The sequence below is a fragment of the Lepidochelys kempii genome, chromosome 15 (genome assembly GCF_965140265.1).
Source record: "Lepidochelys kempii isolate rLepKem1 chromosome 15, rLepKem1.hap2, whole genome shotgun sequence".
NCBI lineage: Eukaryota > Metazoa > Chordata > Testudines > Cheloniidae > Lepidochelys > Lepidochelys kempii.
Window position 1 is genome coordinate 24,971,537 of NC_133270.1, and position 16,442 is coordinate 24,987,978.

Sequence of the window (16,442 nt, forward strand, 5' to 3'; positions counted from 1 at the left end):
TGTATATAAAGCAAACTATAAATACAGTGTTCATATAAAATTGCATTTAGCTAATAAACAAGCCAGTAAAAGACTGGCTTTTTCAATAAAAGGGTTACACAGGCAAAAACCTGATGAAAATATTATAAATCATCATCTCCTGCGTATACCATTACAAAGAGAACTTTATCTACAGTCCTGTTTTCTACCTAGAAAACAATTATTCCCATATTGCCTCTGAATAGTACAACAATTAATATAGATTAAAACACCAAAAGATACAGTTACAGATTAAAAATAGGGAATTACATTTTTTGTTTGGTTTAAACACAAAACGTTTGGAAAACTGAGAACATGCATCATGCGTTCACCTGCTGAGATACAGGGAAAAAAAATTCATAACAGAGGCCTTCCTACATTATCTTTCTTCGGTGCTAGTCAATCTAAAAAATAAACTTGTGATCAGATTTCAGACAAACTGTTTTCCAGTTTCAAAATATCATAAAACAAATCCCTGCACATGAAAGAAAAAAAAAATACACAGATGCTTCTGTTGCTGAACTTCAAAAGGAAAATTACTCATCTCTGTATTACCTGGTAATACATTATTCAGGTGAATAATTTTCAGACTACTTTCGTTTTGGGGAGAAGATATCAAAGTGAGAAAAGAATAAAACACACTTAAAGCAGATAATACCCACTAAAAGGGAATTTAGTGGGGGGAAAAGGAAAAAATATATTTCAAACTTGCCTCTTCACAAATGAAATTGAACTACAAACCGTGTTGAAAAGAACTATAGAATCCATCCATAACACTACAGCCTGGATCCTGCAAACATACACAGCCATGCTTACCTTTACTTCGACATGCATGCAGGATCAGGGCCTAAATATGTGCATTCTGTCTCTAACGGTAAACAGACTCGGGGATGCTATTATGTTGTTCTACGAGGTAAGTGCACCCTCTGCTTTATACAAGCAGTTTCTGGCTCCTGATAGTCACAAATAGGAGATTTGATTTTAGAATAATACAGAGCATGCACCAATACAACCATTTGTTGCTTATAGGGATGATGCATACAACATTTGTGATGTTTTTAAATGTTTAGCAACATAGATTTGAACACTTTGAACAACTATTTCTTTCACACCTATAAAAAAATGCCACCTTCTCAGCTACATGGTGTTTCATGGAATTACATGCAGGAGGTAATGGTTGGTGTGTTTCTATAATGTTGCTATATAGCTAGTTTTAGTTTCTTTTTCTTGGCCTTCATGACAGGTGGTAATGAAATCTTAAAAGCAGTCCTGAAATAATACAAGAAAAAAAATAAGGTATGCTGAATACATTTCTAAGCCAAGCCTACACAAGCAAACAAAAGTCAAGAAGCGTACTTACTCGCACGTGCTACAAATAGGGCTGAAGTTGCAGAATACTGGAAAATAAAAGAATAGGCCAGTTTCACTAAAATAGTTACCTTGAAACAAGAGAAATTAGGTCAGTTCTGTTAAATATATTTGTAAAACTTACTTGACAAACACACAGAGCAGACATAACCTATTTCAATGAGATTTCGATGACAGAAGCAAGCCGCTCGATAGTCAACATGAATGGGGGGTGGAAGGATTAGTTGGGATCTTTGCTCTTGATCAGGAAGAAATACCCACTGTATAAATTTAAAAAAGGGGAGGGTATTTTAGAATCTGGGAGGAAACTACTGTGTTAAACAACTTTGCTATGTACACCAAAACTATTGCAGAGAAGAAAGTTACCCTCCCACCCGCCAAAGAAATTCACCTCTATGACTGCATTGGTCATTAAGTAATTTGAGAAAGAAGGGAATTTTGTCCTCATTCACCTTCCAGGAAATGTTTTGATGCTAATACCGCAATAAATAAAAGATGGCCTTTTAAAAATCAAGTCATTTTAAGACATAACTTTAATTCAACCTTCATTCAACATCAATTTTAAGCATGAGTGAGTTTAGTGGGGGTTAGAGGTGCCAGAATGATACCCCGGAGACACATCACAAGTTTATCCACAGAATCCATAAAGAACAAAGAACAACGATGGAAGGTTTGCTACCCCTCATTCCCTCCTACCACTACCACGACGCCTCAAATTCTAACCTGCTGCAAACACCTCTGCAGGTAAGAGCGTACTTCAGTTGTCATGGCCCATCCACTCACTGAGCACTATACAGCAAATGCCAACCAGATTGTCAGTTGCTGTCAATTTTGGTGGGTTCTGCATCATAGGCACTTGTCCGCTAGGAACTGGATTAGACCAATTCATTTCAAATAGACCAATGAACAGCCATCACATAATACCTACTTTCAGTCATTACCAGCCTGGCCTGGATTGAAACCAGCAACCCAGTAGTACAAGCTTATATCATATTGTCATTTTCCTCCAAGTCTCCCCAGGCAAAATCAATGTTATGCACAAGCGCTTCAGGTAAGTGATATTTTTAGATACTTGGAGAGATTTCCCCTTGTTCAGTTTCCCAGTCTTCTTTCACGATATCCCCTCACCACAGTGAAGCGTCACACATGACTATGCCAGCCAAGTGTGACAGCCCTCCTGCAAAGCCTGTCCCTTGTGATGCTGGTCCATACCCTCCCATGACCTCCCACTGCAGCATCTACTGAAGCATATCACACAGCTGAATCCCTTCGAGCAGTCAGGGTTCCCAACTTCCATGTCAGCTCAAAGGGTCTGCTTCTGCTCCCAATGAAGTCAAGAAGAATTTTGCAACCGACTTCAACAGCAGTAAGAGCAGCCCTCAAGTGTTTTTTCAAGTTAACTTACCAGCAAATACTGCAAAAGGGATGGCATCCGGGGCACTTTCAAGTATTTGCCTCCTGTAATGTCACAAGCCTGGAAAGCACACGTTTCAAGCACTTAACATAGGAACAATTTTGACACAAACCTGAACAGAAATTGCTATATGCTACAGAAAGGTTAAAAAAGTCACACATTTTTCAAGTCCCACAGATTTCAGATTCTAAAAAAGTCAGTTGCCCCAGATATGTCCATCCCTGGCTTTTGAACAGCCTCGGGGAAGCTTAAAGGGGGAGGATTGTCCATGGAGAGAGACATGAGCAAGAAAGTGTCTCCCCTCTCTTTGGTACTGCAGTAAAGGACAGACGTTAGAAATAAGTAGATGTCAATGGACCTCAAACTTAGACACAGAGCCAACTTTATTTTTTAATTAAGTTTCTTAAAATCAGAGTTCTTACATTGCTTATACATCTGAACATTTTTTTTTTTTTTTTTTGCTGGATTCCCAGTTGAAATTTTAAAACTGAAAGAATCTTCAATTGTTTCTTGTACTATCCTACATTAAGATTCTTGATTCATATATGCCACCAAAACCAGTGCTTACTCAACAAATTTTTATCCCTGGAAGGAGGGCAATAGTTTCCAGCAATCAGTGTCTGTTAAATAGAGAACAGTTCAGATTCAGGACAGCATGTTCCAATAACAGGGGGAGAAGAACTGATAAAAAAAAATTCTGATGTGACAGAGTATCCAGGAGATAAAGTGGAGAGAGCTGGATTTAAAATTTTGTCACATAACAGGAAGCAAATGGGAGCCTGTTCATTATCGCACAAGACTGATGCTTGATTTGCGCAGTTCTGATCTTTCCATCTCCAATCAAAGGGTGCAAAAAGTTTGAGAGAAGAGTGATTTCAAATGTGTCAAACAAGCGGTCACAAAATAGCTATTTTCAATTCTTCATCTAAGAACCAACATAATAAATGAGTAATAAAAGTATATTATACCTGCTGTAGGAGTCCTGAATCAGAGTCCAAAACACAGGCATCAATCAAAATATTCTGAAAGCAAAACAATGAGGCTTACAGAAAATGGAAATTACAATAGTACAATAACTATAACTCTCCATTAGCATTACTGCTGAGATCTATTTTAGCTGTAAGTCACATTACATACATATGAACAGACTGCTGAGGCTATGGGTCTTCGGCACCAAAACAAGTCTTTTACTTTAGCCATAGCATGTACCACATCATCCACCCTTCCCTGTCCAATAATTGGCAATATGGGAAGGACCACAGATGAAGCTTACCTAATATACAGTATCTAATTCTAAGGTGTAGGGGGTAAGGCTCAGTAGTAATTTTGGCCATTTTCTGTTACAGTGTGGTGACCTGGATCTACATTTTAGCTTAGCTGCCTCCTCCCGTGGCAAGAAGATGCTCAGACATCCCCAAGCACCCCTTAATTAGAAGCACATACATAACAGGGAGAGACAATCTTTATGTTTACATGTTGATATTGAAATAATTGAATATTTATCATAATAAAACATTAACTTCACCTGTTTCTGTGCTGCAAAGATCACATTCATGAAATTCATATACTGCAATGCACTGTCTTCTGCAGCTTTTATGACCTAGGTAAAGCAATTGACACCTGTTAGCCTACACACTACTACTACTGGATATCACAGCTTATTAAGAAAATTTAATACAGAAGAAGCTCTTACCAAAATTCTTGATTTAATTTCTTGGCTGGCTACATATTGGAGACAAAGAAACATGAATTAGTGTTTCACAGTTACTACACAATTTCAAAGAAAAAATATTGGAGGCTAATGTATGGAGTATGATCATACACTTCACTTGCAGCAGGTACATGAGAGACTGCTTTATTGGTATACTGAGACGACCAAGTATCATGAAAAGAGCAAGACAGAAAAATCTGACAAATACCAGCAAACTTAATTCAGCATTGGTGTGAAAGCAGATACCACCACATTCATTCATTCTCAAAAAGCAACTGGATGGTAAAAAGCAAGGGAATTTCAGTCTCTCATTGACAATTCACTAATTCAAACACAGACCAAGTCACAAGCGTGTGACAGTCATCATAATGACTTTCGGGTTGTAATTTCAGTCCAACGCATAAATGTTCACATCACAAAACCACCAACACAAATGGCTGTATTAATTTGCTGTCATAAAGATCAAATTACATACAGTGTCATGAGGTGATGCCCCAAGAGTCCTTTCAGGCCTTAATCACAGACTACAACCACTCCAGGTCTCCTTCACCAACACCAGACTTTATTATAGTCTTTCAGCAGGCCACAGCCTGCAGTGTTATTTACATGTATTTACATTCCATAGCCAGCTGCCCCACTTGCCTCTAGGAAGAGAGCAGTACAAGCAGCACCTAGTTCTGCCTTCTTCAGCCTTCCTTCAAGATTCCCACTCTTCCTTCCTGTCAATTTATATAATCCCACCTGCTGGGGTTGCTTCTGCTTCCATTAGCCTTTCAGTTGTAGTGCTATTCAGTTAATTGACACCCTCTGTCAACTACCTGTCTTCCAGTTAAGTCCCACTTAACATATACTGGTGGGTATTACAGTGACAGGGTGCTGATTTAGCTCCTGACTCAGCACACCCTGTTACACATGTCAACCCCTATACTGCCGATCTTCAATCAGTGCTCAAATTGGGCAGTTTAGATTATTAGGACAACCAGTACTGCCCACTGCTGCCAGTTGAAAAAAGTTCAGCATCCCCCCCAGTTCTAAAACTCAGGTAAATACTCAAGTAGAAGAAAAGACAATACCTTTTACTTCCTTGTTCATCCTGTGAATATCTATTCCACTTGGTATTCAGGAAACATTTTATTCTAGGAACGTCTGAGAAACAGATCTATAAACCTTCCAAAACAGAAAGGAAGTGTACTACCTGTACTAAACAATTTTACCCTCTTTTACCAACACACACTTTACTGAAGTTTCTAATCTGATGGTATTATACTCGTAAGTCATAACTTTAGCATAATAAACTGGCAATATTCTAACACAGAATGCTACCACAGAAGAGTTCAAGATTCCCTACAATAACAGTGTGAACAGCATAAGGTAGGTAGAGAGAGAGAGAGAGAGTTTGAACATTCCAGTATTAAAAAGGATACAACAAAGTGCTTTAGCAAGTGATCCTGCCAACAAAGTTTCCGTTTGCTGGCCCTTCATGTCAGCTGTAATCCAAAAATACACAGAATTGACCTTTGTACAAATTAAAAGTATTTGAATACTAAAAACATTTCATTTGAATTGTGTCTTGGGCAAATAACATGAAAACATAGGCTCTAATAAAGGTCCGATAATTCAGTATCCCATTGGCCTGAAACAAATAATTGCACATTAACAAAATATGGAGCGATGGAGAATAAGCTTCGGAAGACAAATGCAAAGGAGCTTTCCATCAGTTCCTAGGGCTCTTTCCAGCTGTTTTGTAGTTATTCATATTAAGCTTAGGAATTTCCTTTACTTCATCCAGACCTGTAGACAGCCATCATATCCTTAGTTACCATTTAGCCAACTGTCTATATTTCAGTCTTTATTAAGTCAGCCCCTTAGGTTTTTTGCTTTTCTCTGAATTCCCTCCAGCTTGATTACAGCTTTCTGGTACTGAGCTGCTTAGAATGGGACAAAATATTTCAGGTGTGTTCTAAACAGTTGTACAGTTGTTTTTGCAACCCAGCTCCCAAGTATATTATAATCATTATAAAGATTGTTAAGGAGATTAAGTTCCACATTTTACCTATGTCCTTTTCACATAACATCTCAAAGTATTATTTTTCTTACTTTAAACAGCATTTAAAAAAACTAAGAATGTGGAACCAAATTAACCAAGATGGCTATATTCTTTAAAAAAAAAAAATCTTACTTTTTGTCATCAGGTCTTTAAGCTCCTCTGCGATTACTTCATTTATTGCAGTTAATAATTCATATTTTCCATCTTTGCTGCCAGAGCAATTAGATTCTACGAAACTACCACCATCTCCAAAGAGATCTGCAAATGCCCAGTGCTTTCCAGGGTACAAGAAACGACTAAAAGCAAGAAACAGCAACACACTATTAATCTTTTTTTTTTAAGGAAATAAGTGAAGAGCCACAAATTCAACCACCATGACAAAATTTCATTCCAAACAATTCTTAGTACCTAGGACACTAATAACTATGTAAGGAGTGTGTTTACAAAGCCCTAAACGGCAGAAGCCCCACCAACATTAAATACTTTCGCTTTGACACTCATCCTAATGGGCACTGGCATTCAGATACCATCTGCCTTTAAGGAACTCCCCATCATTTCTTAGCTCAGCAAGCAAGCACCCTGTTATTCTGACAATCTCCAGGAAGGGAATTTGCACCTCTTTTGTTATCAGTCAAGATTTAAAAGTCAAGGTTTTTATTTTTAATTTCAAAAGCTATTTTTCTTCACCTCTTTCTTCTTACAATCCATTTCTCTTGTTTTCTTTTGCATTCAATCATCACCAACCCAGAATCCCCTCCCCTCGTTGTTTTTATTAGTTTGTTTTTTTTAAATGGTATCTAATAGATCATGTATTTTAACCTTGGTTTGAATTATTCTCTTCAGCACACTGAGATATTCAAAAGAGGAAGATATGAAGGGAAGTTTTATAAATAAAAATGATACTGATATAAGGAAGTTATTGTACCTTTCTTGTGTATGACTTGCTATTACAGCAAGTTTGTTGCTGCGATTCATAAATAGATGTGAATTTCCCAACACCATGACTGCATCCAGGCATTTTGATAATGTAAACTATTGAAAAAAGAAAAATCAAGAAAGGATACATATGAAAATCTCAGAAAAATAGATGTACCATAAGAGTCACTGCATTTAAATAAAAGAACTTTTAAAAAATCTGCACATACAGGTAATATTTTCATTAGGGTTTGGAATTTACAAAGGGAATGAACATGAAATTCAAGAGGCAGATAATCCTCTCTGTAGTAGGTGGGAAAGTGTCTGTGAAAGTGTTTTTCCCACTTCTATGTATGTGCATACAGAGACAGAAATGGAAATTAAAATAAATATTATATATGATAGACTGACACCCCAGAACCGCTAATAATGATAGTCATGCTCCAGAACATGTTTGGCCTTGGAATACCATTTATATATGGTTCAGCACCTTCAAAGCACAGTAGAAAGATTAACTAGTTAATCCTTACAAGAACTCTGATGTGGGTATTATTATCCCAGTTTTAAAGATGAAGAAACCAAGGAATAGAGATTTTACAATTTTCAAGTGTCCCCTAATCAACTGTGCATGTCCAACCTGAGAAACCAACAGCCTGGTTTTCAGAGGTGCTGAGCACCGACAACTTCTACTGATTTCAAGACCCAAGATGCTTCAAGTCGAGCTCTTAAAATTAGTGGCCAATTTTGAAAATTTCCAACTAATTTACTTGGCCAAGACTCCAGAGCAAGTCAGTGACAACAACTGGGATTAGAGCTCAAGAGTACCTGACTCTCCATCCTGTACTCAGTCAGATAAACTGCTGCAGCGCAAACCAATCCAGCATATCATTTGTTTAAAGGGGCATTAGACATGACAAGATATTATTGCAACTCTTTTATCATCATGTAATATTGACATAATTTTGAATCCAAAGAGTATTTCACAATTTCTCCCCAGCAAATGCAGTTCAATTTGGATCGTCATGCATTTAAAATAAAACAGAGTTGTCGAAAAGTTACAGAAAAAGTCTTTTGGAAAACGTCATTGTGACCCCATGCTAGTCAGGAAGCCTTACCTCTGATTCCCCTAGCACTTTCTTCCCCCACCAGATAGGGTTGGTGTCAACAATGATGACTAAGAGATTTAGCTCATCATCTAGAAAAGCAATAACAACACATATATTTGAGAAAAGACAACACACTGACACTATGGCATCAACAGCTCCTTTAGAAATATAGGAAGGCCAAAACTTAAAAATCCATAAGCTAGATCCATATTTGGTTTGTTGCCCATTTAGTTGAGTGTGCATAACTGTTTGCAGGATCAGGGCTGTATATTCTACTACTATTAGACACATTTTTCTTTAGGAACACTTTTCAGTTTCACACACAATAGCAAAAAAAAAAAAAAATGTTAGCAAGAATGTGTGATCAAACAAACACGCTAAGATTCAGCATAACTGCAGTTATTCCATAAATTTATTACCAAAAATTCCATGAACGGCATAAAACATGGAAGGGGAGTAGAATGTATTATGTTATGCATAATGAAGCATTATGTATTTCTGAACCCAGATATGGGGGGAAGACACACTTTAGAAATGCAGAGACAGTGTCAGGGGCTATTCCCGAGCTAATTCGATTCTAGTGTTTTGCTTACACCCGTCTGCTTTTCAGGATTTTTATCAGCCTCTCTGGGAGTCACAGATCCCAGCGCAGGAACAATGATTTAAAACAAATGGGGGGAAGAGATAGAATTACTGTGGCTGCATGTGAATGGCAAGAGGGAAAAGAGGTGTTGGCTGCTTACAAACCCCAGCTGTCTCTTAACTCAGCGGCCCCCGATTGCAAACAGGTGGGGGCCTCGCAGGCAGCAGTTGCATCCGCTGGGGGGCGAGGGAGGGGGCAACCCGCCGCCCCTTCTCTCCCACCCGCCGGACGGCGGCGCTCTCCGCCCCCAACGGGCGCGCAGCCCCCGGGCTGTCAGTAGAGGGCTGGAGAAGGAGACAGGACGGGGCCGAGGGCTCCCAGCGGCAAAACCCGCGGCGGGGAGAGGTGACAGTAGAGAGAGGCCTCGGCCCGGACCCTGAGGAAAGCGCGGGGGAGATGAGAGGACCCCCCCCCCCCACACACACACACACACACACACACACACTTCCGGCGCGGCCCCCGGGCGACAGAACAGAGGCGCCTGGCCAGGACTCACCTGCGCTCATAGTGCCCAGCCCCAGGCAGGCGGAGAGCAGACACCGGCTTGGCCGCCACTTCCGGCGCCTGGAGATGAGGTCCCCCCTCACGAGTCGCACTGCACCAGTACGTCATGCGTGATGCGGCAGGAGCCGGCCTGTGGCCAAGGCGCTGGTGCAAGCCAGGTCCGGTGTCACCACGAAAAGGGGCCGGCCGGGGACAGCTGCTCCCTGCGCGTGCGAGAGGGAAACGGACCCGGCTCTTGCTGTTCCCAGAGGCCCGGTCCCGCCTGCAGCTGCAGCCATGAACGAAGCAGGTAAGAGGGGCCCGGGCCCGATCCGGGGGTGGCAGATTAACCGGCCCCTCGCCAGAGCCGCCCCTGGAAGCGGGTGTATACGCCGCGGCGTACGTGCACTAGCCTCCCTCGCGGCCTGGGGCTGCTCCCTGCCGGCGGGGGCGCGACGAGATCCCGGCTGCCCAGCCGCTCCCCGGCCCCGGGCGGGGGGGGGACCAGGCTCGGCCAGCCCGAGGTGGGGGCTTGCCGGGCGGGTCCCTGCGGCTGACGGGCCCCGTTTGCCTTGCAGAGCTGATCGAGGCCTTCAAAGCCCAGATGAGGGAGGATCCTGACGTGGCCTCGGCCGTGGCCGCCATCCGCGCGCTGCTGGAGTTCCTGAAGAGAGACAAAGGTACAGGGGCCCCGGCGGCCCGCGCCGGCCCGGCCCGCGCCCCGCTGCAGAGCGAGACGAGAACCCGCAGACCCTGCCCCAGGGCCAACGGAAGATGGTCCCCTAGGACGAGCAGTCCTGAGTCCGTCCTGTAGAGGGCAGTGGTAACACACCTCACCGCCCACCTTGCCGTATTTATAGGCGTGGACGGGTCCCGTTTTTATAAACATCGATGTCACCGCCCGCGCGCAGACCGACAGAAGATGCTGCCTGGTCGTTATTGAACGAGGCTCTCTGATAAATTATTGTTTGACGCCCCTGTAATTGCCTGCAACTGTGAAAACTGTTAGTTGATAAAAACTGAAAAGATGCTGAAACCCCAAAATTTTGCAGAACTGTGAAATGCAAATCAATGCAACTTAAATAATGCTCGCAAATAACTACTGATATTAGCCATCCAAATTCTTTTTAAAAAAAACAAATTCTGCCAATCCTAAACATTTATGACGCACACCTAATTGCGATCGTGGTGTTTCAGGGGACTGGAATTCAGAGCTTTGTTGCATTTCAGGTGATCATTTAATTTTTGCTTTCTCAAGAAGCAACCTATACTGCAGTTCATCTCTGCTTCCAAGATCCTGCTTTTTCTTTTTCAACAAGCAAAACTAACAGTCCAGTTCCTGCATTGCAGTAAAAGGGAAGCCCTGTATTTTGAACCTGAACGTCATACTGTTTTTAAAAGTTCAGAAAAGAGTTAAACATGGAGGTCTTTGAGGAGAAAAATAAAAAAGCAGGCTACACTCCATCCAAAGTTAGAAATAAGAAAGTTGTCTGGTGGACATTGTACAGAAATGAGCACACGCTGTGAGAAGCGTGCATTACTAATCAAAATCTGGGAAACAGAAGTAGTACAAGAAAGGTTTTCAAAATGTATTTGGTGTTTGTTTCATTAAGTATAATCTGTTTCATTGGATATGTGCTCTTCTACTCACAGAGTGGCTAAGTCTTGACTGAGCATGGGTGCTGAATTACTGCATTAATGGCAAGAACTTGTTCCTTCAGGTTACAGTCAAAGCACATTGATGGGCAGGCAGGAGTAGTCAACACTGCTGTTGACTATGTAGTAGTATTTCATCAGTTTTCATTCCTGGCAGCGATGCAAGTTTCAGGAGTGCTTATTCTCTTTTTAGATGACTGTTATTCTAGAGAAAGGTAGATGGAGGGCATGCTGCAGGTAGGGCTTACAAGACTATAGATTTTGTACTCAAATTTATGGAACCCGTTGAAAAACTTTCACATGGTGTAATAAGCTTCCACTGTAATCCCAATACACTGAAGGAGAAATACCAAGTTAGTCATTTGGAAGTGTTTAAAATACACCCATTAGTGCCACACCAGAATACACCTAAACTTCTGTCTAGCACAGTAGTTCTCAAACTTTTGTACTGGTGACCTCTTTCACATAGCAAGCCTCTGAGTGTGACCTCCCCCCCCCAAATTAAAAACACTTTTTAATATATTTAACGCTATTATAAATCCTGGATACAAAGCGGGGTTTGGAGTGGAGGCTGATAGCTTGTAATGAGTATCCTGTTTTGAAATGAAGTTTGCATTTTTCTCTCTCTCAGGTGAGACCATTCAGGGTTTGAGAGTAAATCTCAAAAATGCCATTGAAACTCTATCTGGTGTTGACTCTTCAGTGGCAGTCTCTTCAGGCGGAGAGCTCTTTCTAAGGTTTATCAGTCTCACCTCACTGGAGTACTCGGTGAGTTTGTCACCAACTGTAATGCTTCACTCATCCATAAAGTAACACCACTCACAACAGTAATCCTGGGCCTTAATTTTTGTTCTTATTGCTTTTTCCAGGACTATTCAAAGTGTAAAGAAATCATGATTGAACGAGGGGAACTTTTCCTTAGGAGAATCTCTCTTTCAAGAAACAAAATTGCAAAACTCTGCCATACGTTTATCAAAGATGGTGCTGTAAGTATGTCAGGACTGATGAATCTGTTGTGGGTGTTCCATTATTTCAAGTGATGAAGGAAATAGGAAGGTTTTATCCTCATCTGTTAAGGAGACTACATTATCTGATGTTGGCTTTCCTAACTAAAGATGTTGTTCCTACTTATTAGTCATCACATTTGTTTATGCTACATATTCAAATATTTTTTAACACTCCCTTTTCCTTCCCTCCCTCCACCTTTGTTTCCATACAAACTGACATTAAGCCTGTGGCCCCGTTCTAAGTGGTACTGAGCACCCACAACTACTGGCTTAAATGGAAGTTGTGGGTTCTCAGCCCCTGTCAGTGTCAGGGCTTCAGTAATTAAGTGTCCTATAAAGTCCAATTTTCCTGATGGCTTGACATCCCATGCTTTGTAAAAATACAGGAGTTTAACATTGGACAGGTCACCAAAAGTATCTACAACTCTTAAAATGTTACATTTTTTTGAAATCGGGATATCATCTAAAGTAACTGACGATCATGTTTAAAACACTTGTGCATGGTAAACAATTACAAGAGATCATGACAATAACAAAGTTTTCCTGAAACTTGCTAAAGCAGTAAAATGTCTGTTACTTTAACAGCGAATATTAACGCATGCCTATTCGAGAGTGGTCCTCAGAGTGTTAAAGGCAGCTGCTGAATCAAAGAAGCGTTTCAGTGTTTACATTACTGAATCACAGCCCGATCAAGCTGGGCAAGTATATGTCAATTTTATCTTCTTGATTTAGTAAGATGCTGTAGAGCTAATGTCTATCAGTGGAGTCATATTTTAAGAACAGCTTTTTCCTGTTTGAATGATTGAAAGGTAACTATTTCATTGCTAAATATCACATCCCTCTTGACAGTCTACAGCAACGCCCTTCTAAAGAACCACTATCAGCAGGCAATTCCCTGTACTAAGTAAACACATTACAGCATTCCCAAGCTTTCCAGCTAAGGTGTAACAAAACTTTAATGACCAACCCATGCTAGGCAACCCATTTTTCCTCTAAGAAGGATTGCTTAAAAGGCCAGTCAACTTGAAGTATTTTTTAAAATAAGCTACTAGTTGCGAGTGTTACTCGTAACAATAGGAGGATAAAAATGTTCACCAAAAATGTGGTGGTTTTTGTGTTTGGGTTTTTTTTAAAAAAAAGTATGAGTTCCCTTTGAGACACTACATAGTATAAATTACTGACAGATCTGTACAGCACGATCAGTCTCCAAAGGATTCAACGTAGTGTGAGGGAAGTAAGGAAAATAGCAAACCATACATGCTGTATAACAACCAGGTAGCTGCCACTCTCTGGCCACCCAACTGGGCAGTTTCATTTCTAATGACAACTGAAATACCCGAAGATCGGCCAGATAAACTCTGATTTATCCACTTCACGAAAGTAACATTTCACAGTACGCTCTGTTCATAGTATCTTATATCTAACACCAAGCAGATGAAAAAGCTGAGCGTTAAATGTACAGTAAACTGTCAATTTAATCACATTTGTCTGAGTCTTTTACCTTATATAGTTACAAGTCATACCTATGATTTCTATACTGAATGATTAGAGGGGAATCTTCAGTTTTACTCCTTGTATTGTCAATTTCACTATTTCCCTGATAGTCAGCTTGTTTCCCCTTTATTTGTGTGAGTTTTTCATACAACAGGGAGAAACCAAAAAAAGGAGCGATTGCAAAACCACAATTACCAATAGGGAGATGCAGATATGTGTGGGCTCTACTATCAGTACCAAATTCACAGCCATGAAAAACGCGTCACAGACCATGAAATCTGGTTTACTCCCGTGAGATCTGGTCTTTTGTGTGCTTTTACCCTATACTATACAGATTTCATAGGGGAGACCAGCATTTCTCACATTGGGGGTCCTGACCCAAAATAGAGTTGCAAGGGGGTCATAAGGTTATTTTAGGGGGGTTGCAGTATTGCCACCCTTATTTCTGCGCTGCCTTCAGAGCTGGGCAGCCAGATAGCGGTGGCTGTTGATCAGGTGCCCAGCTCTGAAGGCAGCACCCCACCATCAGCAGCGCAGAAGTAAGGATGGCATGGTATCGTATTGCCGCCCTTACTTCTGCACTGCTGTCTTCAGAGTTGGGTGGCCAGAGAGTGGCAGCTCCTGACTGAGGGCCCTGCGCTGCTGCTGGTGGCGGCTCTGCCTTCAGAGCTGGGCTCCCGCCAAGCAGCCACCACTCTCCAGCTGCCCAGCTCTGAAGGCAGCGCCGCCAGCAGCAGCAGCGCAGAAGTAAGGGTAGCAGTACTGTAACCCCCTCCTACAAAAACCTTGTGACCACCCCACAACACTTTTTTGGGGTCAGGACCCCTACAATTACAACACCATGAAATTTCAGATTTAAATAGCTGAAATCATGACATTTACTATTTTAAAAATACTATGACCATGAAATTGATTCATGGTCCATTTTGGTAGGGCCCTAACTATCAGGCTTTATTCATACATACTGAAAAAAAATAGTTGTATCACATCTATGAATTTCACTGACCTATTTAAAGGAAGATTTCAAAACTTCATAAATGTTATTTTAATAGGCAAAAAATGGCAAAGGCCCTTAGCAAGCTCAACGTTCCTGTGACTGTGATTCTAGATGCTGCAGTTGGGTAAGTATATTAATTAAATTCTTAGATGTTAACAAGCCTTTCATTGTCCTCTGGTTTTCATTTTAACTAAAGTATATATGAACTTCCCAAAAATTTGTTCAAATTGGAATAGATGGTTTAGCTAATTTAACCTTTCACTGTAGTACCAACTGGCACAGCTACTGTACAAGCTAAATCTTTTAACAGGATAATGTGATTGCCATAAATCAAGCAGAAGTATTTGATAATGTTTAGATATTAAATTGAAAAAGATAATTAAACTTAAGTGTAGCATTTAGGGATATGGGGGAGAAAAGGAGCTGAGATGCTATAGTTAAGGGTTTTTTTTTTTAAAAGTCAGATGCTTTATATGTACACAAGTGCTGTGACTGGATTTTTTAAAAAAAGCTAATAATTGCTTACTAGATACCAGAATTTGAGTCCTAAATGCATGAGAGTGGAACAGGGATCACGTCCCTAGCCTCTGTTTGCCAGAAGCTGGGAATGGGCGATGGGGGACAGATCATCTGTTCATTCTGGGGCACCTGGCATTGGTCACTGTCGGAAGATAGGGTACTGGGCTAGATGGACCTTTGGTCTGACCCAGTATGGCCATTCTTAAGTTTATGTTATGAACAGTGCATTATTAAAACTTAATTCTCTATCCAACTGCCTGAGAGCCAATTGTCAAGAAGATACACACCACTCTAACTTGCTATATTTTACAACGTAGTTAACTTAATCAGTCAGGTCACTGATTTCATAGTATCTGGCCAGATAACTCTTAGAGACAGAACTGAAAAAATAGAACTTCTCTCCTTATGAGCATTTTAGTTGGTGTTGCATTTCCTTCATGCACTAGGATACATGCTATCTCTATACTTTTATAGAGCACCTCTCATCCAAAAAGTATCTTCTTTCTATCAATATAAGGGAAAAACAGACATGAGGCAGCATCAAAAGAAGGGAAAACACAGAATTAAAGGCATTTAGAATTATTTAAAAGTATATTTTGGTTGTGACCATCTTGAAATATGGAGCTAAGATAGACTATTATGAAGTTAATATTGAATATTAACTAAATTTCTGTAACTGATTACTAGTAACTACTAGACTTCAGCCAAAATATCCTCAGGAACTTTTGAGGTTAATGCCTCAAGTATGTTTGGCGAAGCATTGGTTATTTTATATTCCTGTTTGGGGAGATCAAGGAAGGATAATTCCAAGGACATATGAAGAGGCTGCATGCATATATCTGGATAGTTGCAAGAATGACTAGTCTACTGGAAAAGCAAAATGATCATGAGGTATTAACAAAATTGTTTTTAAGTCACATTTCTAGTACTATACTGTACGATTTAACTTTTTTTCTTAAACAGCTACATCATGGAGAAAGTGAACCTGGTAATAGTTGGTGCTGAAGGCGTGGTTGAAAGCGGAGGAATTATTAACAAGGTAAGAGGTGCTAAATTAGTGATTC

The 16,442-nt window shown here is 40.6% G+C and overlaps 2 protein-coding genes across 5 annotated transcripts in view; one reads left to right on the top strand and one right to left on the bottom strand.

The window, feature by feature from the left end:
• On the bottom strand, window positions 1-12,817 carry GTF2H3 (general transcription factor IIH subunit 3). Of its 4 annotated transcripts, XM_073313399.1 has the most exons (13): window positions 9,719-12,812; window positions 8,589-8,668; window positions 7,484-7,590; window positions 6,691-6,854; window positions 5,936-5,998; window positions 5,585-5,614; window positions 4,494-4,522; window positions 4,326-4,400; window positions 3,769-3,822; window positions 2,792-2,860; window positions 1,511-1,646; window positions 1,379-1,415; window positions 2-1,287 (listed from the first exon to the last, which is right to left on the bottom strand). In XM_073313399.1, the coding sequence occupies exons 1-13, from the start codon at window positions 9,726-9,728 to the stop codon at window positions 1,218-1,220; spliced, it is 924 nt and encodes a 307-aa protein (XP_073169500.1). In that variant the 5' UTR covers window positions 9,729-12,812; the 3' UTR covers window positions 2-1,217. The 4 variants fall into 4 exon arrangements, with proteins under 4 accessions (XP_073169501.1, XP_073169503.1, XP_073169500.1 ...); XM_073313400.1 differs by lacking the exon at window positions 2,792-2,860 and having other exon boundaries at window positions 1-1,287; window positions 9,719-12,817; XM_073313402.1 differs by lacking the exon at window positions 8,589-8,668 and having other exon boundaries at window positions 1-1,287; window positions 9,719-12,814.
• EIF2B1 (eukaryotic translation initiation factor 2B subunit alpha) overlaps window positions 9,852-16,442 on the top strand; it is an 8,435-nt gene continuing 1,844 nt past the window's right edge. The window contains exons 1-7 of the mRNA XM_073313403.1: window positions 9,852-10,015; window positions 10,284-10,385; window positions 11,993-12,129; window positions 12,231-12,347; window positions 12,954-13,066; window positions 14,915-14,983; window positions 16,342-16,417. Coding sequence (XP_073169504.1) covers window positions 10,003-10,015; window positions 10,284-10,385; window positions 11,993-12,129; window positions 12,231-12,347; window positions 12,954-13,066; window positions 14,915-14,983; window positions 16,342-16,417 — 627 coding nt within the window. The 5' untranslated portion in view covers window positions 9,852-10,002. The remainder of the gene's footprint in view (window positions 10,016-10,283; window positions 10,386-11,992; window positions 12,130-12,230; window positions 12,348-12,953; window positions 13,067-14,914; window positions 14,984-16,341; window positions 16,418-16,442) is intronic.

Coding starts and splice junctions, on each gene's coding strand:
- GTF2H3 (XM_073313399.1), bottom strand. Junction 7,591..8,588: donor AAGTGCTAGGGGAATCAGAG/GTAAGGCTTCCT, acceptor TTTTTTCAATAG/TTTACATTATCAAAATGCCT. Junction 4,401..4,493: donor AAATTAAATCAAGAATTTTG/GTAAGAGCTTCT, acceptor TGCTTTACCTAG/GTCATAAAAGCTGCAGAAGA.